Source organism: Rhizopus delemar, genomic scaffold (genome assembly GCF_000149305.1).
Source record: "Rhizopus delemar RA 99-880 supercont3.58 genomic scaffold, whole genome shotgun sequence".
NCBI lineage: Eukaryota > Fungi > Mucoromycota > Mucoromycetes > Mucorales > Rhizopodaceae > Rhizopus > Rhizopus delemar.
The window spans coordinates 1-8,040 of NW_027137884.1; the positions used below are offsets into that span (position 1 = coordinate 1).

The window sequence follows — 8,040 nt, forward strand, 5'->3', positions numbered from 1 at the left end:
AAATTTTCTACTTTATTCATATTCTTTTTTATTTAACTTGTAAACAAATGCTTTCATACTTATTATTATAGCAATACTGTACACTTGTATAAGGGTTTCATCTCTCTTCTTCATATGTATCCCTTTTCTCTTTCTTTTTTTTTTTTTTTTTTTTTTTTTGCTCACTTGTCACTAAAATTAATCGCCTTTTTTATTTAATAAAGTCTTTTTTTGGTAAAATACGACATGAGAGCTGAAAAATGCTTAAAAAGAGAACGCCACGACTCAATCACTTGAATTTCCGAGCTTATACGCCAATAGAAATGCTTTTTGGGTCTTTGTTGAATTTAAGAAACCTTGCACTGAAGTTGAAAAAGGATGGTCTTCCCAATTTGTAATCTTGTATGGCATCATGTAGCACAAAAGAAAAATGTTTATTTTTTTAAAAAATACAATGTCTTTTTATTCAACAAACGTATTATATACTTTTGTTTATTTTTATAGATTTAAAATCTATTTTTTTCAAGCTTTCTTCTGATATAAAAATTAGGCTTCTAACATTGAAATCTACGTTCTCATTCCTTTAATAGAATTACCACTATTAAAAAAGATCACCTTTATCAATTTGAATAACCAGGTTTGGGTGCAGTGGGCACTACAAATAATCGTGCAAATTTGTTAACAGATATATTATCAATCTTGCGAAAGAGCTTAGAATCGTGTGACATCCGGTAACTGATTGTTGATCGCACTGCCTCCTGTCTCTGCCACAAATCGTTTAAACCGTCGTTAATCTTTTGGTTAAGAGAAGTTACAAGATTTGTGGCAGAGACAGGAGACTGCTGGTACATTTATTCGTTAACTGATCTCGCAAGACGCAACTTCCATCAGTTATGTTATGGCTCCTGTTTATTATCCATTTGATATCTAATGGTGCTCGGCAGCCAATGATACTTTTCAAATCAATGCTTTATGTCGTATTTACCCTATTAAATACTTATTATTCGTATGAGATTACTCAAATCTTATATAAAAAATAACAAGTACTGAATACATAATACTATATATTACATATTCTCTAAGACTCATTTACAATATTAGCCATATACAATATTTATATTATTCAAGTTCAATACTAAAATTGACCTTGAACTCACTTCGGTCCCTGAATAATTTTATTTCCTATATATAGGCGTAGTTTGATTAAATGGGTTCTCTCTCTCGTCTTGAAATCTAATAAAGAGGTTACATAGAGACTCATTCACTAGTTTTCAAGTACTATCTCCTTTTAATTCTCAAATTTTTATCTGCAAATACAGTAGCTTACAAAATTGTACAAGTGTTTTGCATTTTTTGCTTCTGTAAGATTTATCGATACCAAAACGATAAATAAGCTACAGCATGTTCTACATCATTCGAAAGTATAGCTTCTTGGCTTTCTTTTGGTACTATTCAGTCGGCGATAACGTCATTTTGGATGGAGCTATGGCCGCTTACAAATGCCGACTACACTTGTACAATTTTGGAACCGCTTCAAATATTTCAATATCAGCTTATAATCTTGCTCGCCACAGAGTGTAAGTCACCAAAAAGGATTTTTTTTTATTCTTCAATGCTCAAAGTATCTTTTTCTTTCTTTTTCTGCCATTTTTCTTACACCTACAGGAACTAACTGCTATATAAAAGTGTACCAACGTCCAATATGCAACCTATCAGTGAAGATCTCCGTAATCGTATCATCAGCTGCTTAAAAAACGGATACTCTATATCAAAAACAGTGAAAACAACTGGAGCAAGCCGTGGAACTGTTCAGAACGTTCGAAAAACAATAAAAAACGAAGTAAACAGCATTAAAGCAGGTCGCCCCAAGTTACTCAGCAGCAAGGATGATCAGTATTTAGTCCGATTAGTAACTGTTAAAGGTCAAGAGAATGCAGTAGAAGCTAGAAACACACTCGAAAATGACTTGCAAAAGGTTGTATCAGCCCAAACAGTGCGAAGATCGTTGCGTAGGTCTGGTTTAACCTCTTTTGTTAAGCCTCAAAAACCATTGCTCAGTGAAGTAAACAGACGAAAGCGATTGGACTGGGCTCTTAATCACGTTGACTGGACCATAGAAGACTGGAAACGCGTGATTTGGTCTGATGAGACTAAAGTAAATCGTTTTGGATCGGATGGTAAGGTTTATGCATGGAAGCAACCAAATGAGAAGCTTAAAAGAAGGCACGTAAAGCAAACCGTAAAACATGGTGGAGGATCACTTATGGTTTGGAGCTGTATTAGCTGGTACGGGGTTGGGTATATTGTCGACGTAGGCAAGAATATGGACAAGAGCGTCTATTTATCTGTATTGCAAGATGATTTGGTGAAGTCTATGACTGGCTATTGTGAAGAAAACGACCTTATAATGGCTGATTTTGAATTTATGCAAGATAACGATCCCAAACATAAGTCCAAAATTGTATCTGAATGGTTGTCTAAACAGGATTTTACAACAATGGAGTGGCCTCCACAGTCTCCAGACTTAAATCCAATTGAAAACATGTGGAATACCTTAAAAAACGCTTGTTTAAACAGTATGATTGTCCTCCTGCCTCTATGGATGAACTATGGACTCGTACGTTCGAGACTTGGTACGAAATTACCGAAAAAGAATGTCAAAATTATATTGAAACTATGCCTCAACGATGTATTGGCATTATAGAGAACAAGGGTCTTTGGATCAACTTTTAATGCACACATTTAAATAAAAACTTTATTCTAAAACATCGGTTCCAAAATTGTACAAGTGTAGTCGGCATTTGTAAGCGGCCATAGCTCCATCCAAAATGACGTTATCGCCGACTGAATAGTACTCAAAGAAAGCCAAGAAGCTATACTTTCGAATGATGTAGAACATGCTGTAGCTTATTTATCGTTTTGGTATCGATAAATCTTACAGAAGCAAAAAATGCAAAACACTTGTACAATTTTGTAAGCTACTGTATCTCACTTTATTTGTCTTTTTGGTCTTTTATAAACCACTCATATTGCTTTACGTACAGGTTTTATTGACCACTCATATTGCTTTATATATTTCTTTATAGACCACTCATATAGCTTATATACTTCTTTATTGACCATTCATATTGCAATAAATATTGCTTCATATATACAAAAAAATAGGGATTTGGTTTATAAAAATAGCTTTTTTTTTATTTAAATAAAATAATAATAATATATAGTATTTCTTTGCTCGTAGCGTTTTAAAAGTTTACTTGACTTACCTAATGTCATCAAAATAGCAGCATCTAATCTAAAAATACATCAATTAATCTCGTGGAACTCAAAAGGTTCTCACGAGAAAAAAAAAAGCCAAGCTCAAGGATGCAAAGACACAAGGATTCAAAGATTCAAGGAAGCAAAGACTTGGACACTCAAATCAAAAGAAAAGACATCAGTACTCAAGAACCAAAGCGAACACAGAAAAAAAGATAAAAAGATGCCAAAGCAAAGCAGAATTCATCTATAATAAACATTAGCGATCCTGTATGTATTGTAAAAATAATTGTACCTTTCTTTAGATAGACCAGAAAACTAGCTAAGCTTATACCAACAAATAAAGAAAAGGGAAGCAGTATGCATCTACAATAGTTATTAGCTATGGAGGATATGTAGTAAAAGTAATAATACCTTGCTTTAGATGGGCCAGGAAAAAAAAGAAAAGAAGAAAAGAAGAAAAAACCCGCCATCCAAGCTTGTGCCAACAAGTAAAAGAAGAAGCAACGGTAGTCTTGAGAAAGAGACTTTATAAAGAAAGCAAGAAATACGGTTTTACTAAAGTACAAGTACCATTAGAACAGGAATGGAATGTATAAAATATTAAGAACTTACCTTTTATAAAAAAGAGAAGAAAAAAAAAAAAAAAAAAAAAAAAAAAAAAAAAGAGAAGTGCTTTTTTTGTAGCCTTATTTTTACCAATGTTACACTTATTCACTGTCTATCTATGTTATAAATCAAATACATTTGTTTTGCAGGAAGATTACATTTAATGGTATCCCAAAAGATAACTTATACGTTGTTTGAACGTTTTATTACTTGAGTGCAATATCTTTAACATGGAGAGTATCCTTTTTCCTTTTTTTTTTTTTTTTTTTTTTACTTGAAATAAAAAAAAAAAAGAGTCGGCAACTTAACGCACTGTAGCAGTAAAACAGCTTTTTTTCCTCCCTGGTTTTGTTTCATGGAATACACTAGATGTTCCAGGTACAAAAGATAAAAAAGAAAGCTCAAGTTCTGGTCAAATGCAAGTTTATAAAAAAAAATAGCAACCAAGTCTAACGTCGGTTTCTTTTTTTTTTTTCTTACATTAAGAATTCCTAATGGGACACATTCGGATGACGAACATGAACCTCATGAGCAAAGTTGTTCTTTCCAACATGATGAAGCAATAAGAATAACAGACTTATATTGTTGCCTGTTGCTAAAAAGTTCTTTTTGGTAAAGAAAGTTGTCATTGCTAACATCTCTAATGGCTAATGGCTAATGGCAAATTACACCCATGTGTAAACATAAAGTAAGTAATGAGCGAGTACAGTAGGTGAAAAAACTCTAAAAACGTTATGACGTTATCAGCGTTTTTGATTGTTATGTTCTACCAAATTGGTGTATCGCCTTGAAATTTTGCATATATGTAGCACTAAAAATAAAAAATAGTATGACAAATTTTCAATCTCAGATGGTGGTTATTCATCCAAAAACAACTGCTAGAAGAAGACTGGTTTATTTTTAGAGTTTTTTCACTTCCATAAATGTCGGATACACGGACCGACAGACAGACTCCTCGGACTTTTAATGATTTATTATGACTCATAAAGGCCACAAAAGAATAAAAGGAGTCGCTTTTCTCTTTTTTTCGTAATTTTTTCCATTTAATTTTTAAATATCTTAAACACCTCAATCATGCCTAAATCTCTCTCTGCTGACATCAAAAACGATATAAAGTCCGCTATACTTGCTGGAAAAGACTCCATGGAGGTTGCGAACCGCTTTAGGGTTACGTATGCAACAGTTAATAACTATGCGAACAAGTTTTTCCCAAACCGACAGCGTCGACTTGGTGGTAGACCTATGGTTGTGTCCGCTCAGACGAAGAGGTTCATCAAACTTCAAGTTTTACAAGGCCAACTCAAGACTGCAAGGGAAGTACATGACAAACTCATGGAGCTTGGATATTACATATCATATAAAACCGCTATAAATGTGTTGAAATCGATGAACTTCTTTGCTGCGATTAAGGTCAAAAAGCCTTTATTAACCGCAAAGCACATGAAGAGACGGCTAGCATGGGCCAAGAAGCACCAAAACTGGACTACAAATGACTGGCGACGCGTAGTATTCTCTGATAAAACAAAAGTGAGCATTTGGGGCTCTGACGGGTGTAAGTACTATTGGTCAAGACCAGGGGACCCTCTTAAACCTCATCATATTGACGTAACTGTTAAGCATGGGGGCGGTAGTTTGATGATGTGGGGGTGCATGACGTATGAGGGACCCGGATACGCCTGTCAGATATACGATGGAACTATGAACTCGGATCTTTACCAACATATATTGGACACAACACTTCGGGAAACAATGGAATACTATAATATGGATTGGTCTACTGCGTATTTTCAGCACGATGGTGACCCAAAGCATCGTTCCAAGTCAGCCGTCCAATGGTTACAAGCTAATGGGGTGAACTACATTGACGACTGGCCAGCTCAAAGTCCTGATCTTAATCCTATTGAGCATCTTTGGCATCATTTGAAGTTGAAGCTATCGTTATATGACAAGAAAGCTAAAGGTGTCCATGAATTGTGGGAAAGAGTTGAAAAGGAATGGAACTCCTTTGATAAAGAAGTTTGCAGAAGGTATATTGACACTATGCCTGCACGTATTAAGGCAGTAATCGATGCCAAAGGTGGTTCTACTCGGTATTAAGTCATCTATAATATAATAAAAGTAAAGGGAAAAAACTCTAAAAATAAACCCACAACACTTCTATCGCTTTTGCGGACTGTTAAATAATAATCTGAGCTTAAAACTTTCATGATATGTAATAGACAGTACAACAAGTATGTCATAAAGTTTTTGCATGATCTAAGTCGCTGTGTATGCTCACAGAGGCTAAAAACTGAAAAAATATCCGACGTTTTTAGAGTTTTTTCACCCACTGTATAAGTTTAAAAACATATATTTTTTTACAATATTTGTCATTGTTAAGGATACATAAGATTATAGTCACTTTATGTTAGTAAAAGGAATCGGATATGATCCTGAATAGTATGTTGACATAACTTGGAATCATTTATAACATTATTCCCAGAACAGATCAATAAAAGACTTTGATTAGATTTTTATATTAAGCTTTATTCATATTAACTTCACATAGTCAAATAATATGGCATGGTTGTAATATAGTTTATTGATGATATGAGCATGTTGAATAAGGAATGACAATTACTTACCGGATCATCATTAAGTCATGTAAACCTTTATCCTAACTGAGATATTATTATTAGCCGTAATATCCAATCACGGAACTAGAGGATTTTATATTCATCCGTACCGTCTCCTAAATAGTCCTACATCCAGAGTTATCTGAAACCATCCCAATAGCATAATTGACAATACAAGCTAGGAACAGGCTAAACTAATAATTAGAAATAGTAATCATCTATTCTGTCGAATTGATCATAAATCTGTCCTAATTCTTTATCCGTATCATGTCTATAAATACTCTCACTTTTTACATGTAGAATTAATCATATTCAATCTTAGTTATCTTAACTTAATAAAGAGATACCAAGTTCTAACAGTATTTCTTTATCTTTGTTGTTATACTACTTTTACCTAAAACCCCCTATCCTAAACAACCCCCTATTCTAAACAGTCATAAAAAATAATAAAGCAATCTATTTATTTGATAAGCAAAAAAGTTTTGTATGTATTTGTTAATTATAACTGCCTTGTAACAAAATGTTAGCAGAGCTTTATTTTTTATTCTTTTAGAATATACACGTATTCTTTTTTTATAATGTAAAGGTATTTGCATTTCTATGAAGTGTAATTGTTGTTAGATTAGTGTTTTCATTTGAACAATGAACTTTCTATTGCTAGACTCGTTTTTTTTACTTAGTTTTTTTTTTACTTAGTTTTTTTTTTTACTTAGTTTTTTTTTCACCAGGTCATTTTTTTTCCCAAACACGATTATTTTTTTACGTTTTGTAACATGTTTGTAATGATCTAAGCTAAAAACCACAGGCTGCCTTCCTAATATGTATTCTTCTGAACAAAATAATCGCAAAATGCTTTTGATTTCCGCTTTTTGCCCTCAAAAATAAAAAAAGAAGACATCGGTCTTTCAACAGTAGAGGGGAACAGGCTTTCCAAAAAAAGATCATCTGTAAAAAAAACAGACACTTTTTTAAAACGTGAATAACTTTATGAATACTTACCCTACAAAAAAAACAAAAATACTGTTCATTTCTTTATTTTTTTCGCACCTGAGTCTTTTTTCAAAATTCAAAAATAACCAATATAGCGAAAGTTAAAATTTTTCTCCAAAAGCCATAAATATGTGTAAACCAAAAAATGTTCAATCTTGCGATATGCTTTATCCAATTGGAACGATTATTTGCAGTGGGGCAGCATCTATCTCAAGGCACACTCCACCTACTATACCAATTCACAACACATCCCCGCCTTCTTGGCTCAGTTGGCAGAGCGTCTGCCTAGTAAGCAGAAGGTCGCCAGTTCGATTCTGGCAGAAGGCACGAGGTATATTCATCGTTCGTACACAGTAAATCACTTTTTTTCACATTGTTGTAGCACAAATGATGAAATTTTAGATCAAGAGAACAATGCTGATCACAAGAATAATTTTGATGTCCAGCGACATTGATGTCGTTCGACATAGATGTCAAACAACACAAACAATAAGCCACGCCAATTTTTATATAAATAAGATGAATATTTTTAAACAAAATAACATATATCCAATCCAATCCAATCCAATCCAATTCAATAAATCAAATC

The 8,040-nt window shown here is 33.4% G+C and overlaps 2 protein-coding genes and 1 non-coding gene across 3 annotated transcripts; all 3 read left to right on the top strand.

Annotated features, from left to right (window-relative positions):
* Positions 1 to 1,681: 1,681 nt before the first annotated feature.
* On the top strand, positions 1,682 to 2,683 carry RO3G_17408 (uncharacterized protein; the record flags this gene model as incomplete). Its single annotated transcript, XM_067671992.1, has 1 exon — positions 1,682 to 2,683. The coding sequence occupies one exon, from the start codon at positions 1,682 to 1,684 to the stop codon at positions 2,681 to 2,683; it is 1,002 nt and encodes a 333-aa protein (XP_067528093.1).
* A 2,237-nt stretch (positions 2,684 to 4,920) lies between these two features.
* RO3G_17409 (uncharacterized protein) lies at positions 4,921 to 5,943 on the top strand (the record flags this gene model as incomplete). The annotated part of the gene is made up of 1 exon (XM_067671993.1): positions 4,921 to 5,943. One exon carries the CDS (start codon positions 4,921 to 4,923, stop codon positions 5,941 to 5,943), a length of 1,023 nt encoding a protein of 340 aa, XP_067528094.1.
* Positions 5,944 to 7,705: 1,762 nt separating this feature from the next.
* Positions 7,706 to 7,778, top strand: RO3G_19241. Its single transcript has one exon. It is a non-coding gene; the product is annotated as a tRNA-Thr (tRNA).
* Positions 7,779 to 8,040: the final 262 nt, after the last annotated feature.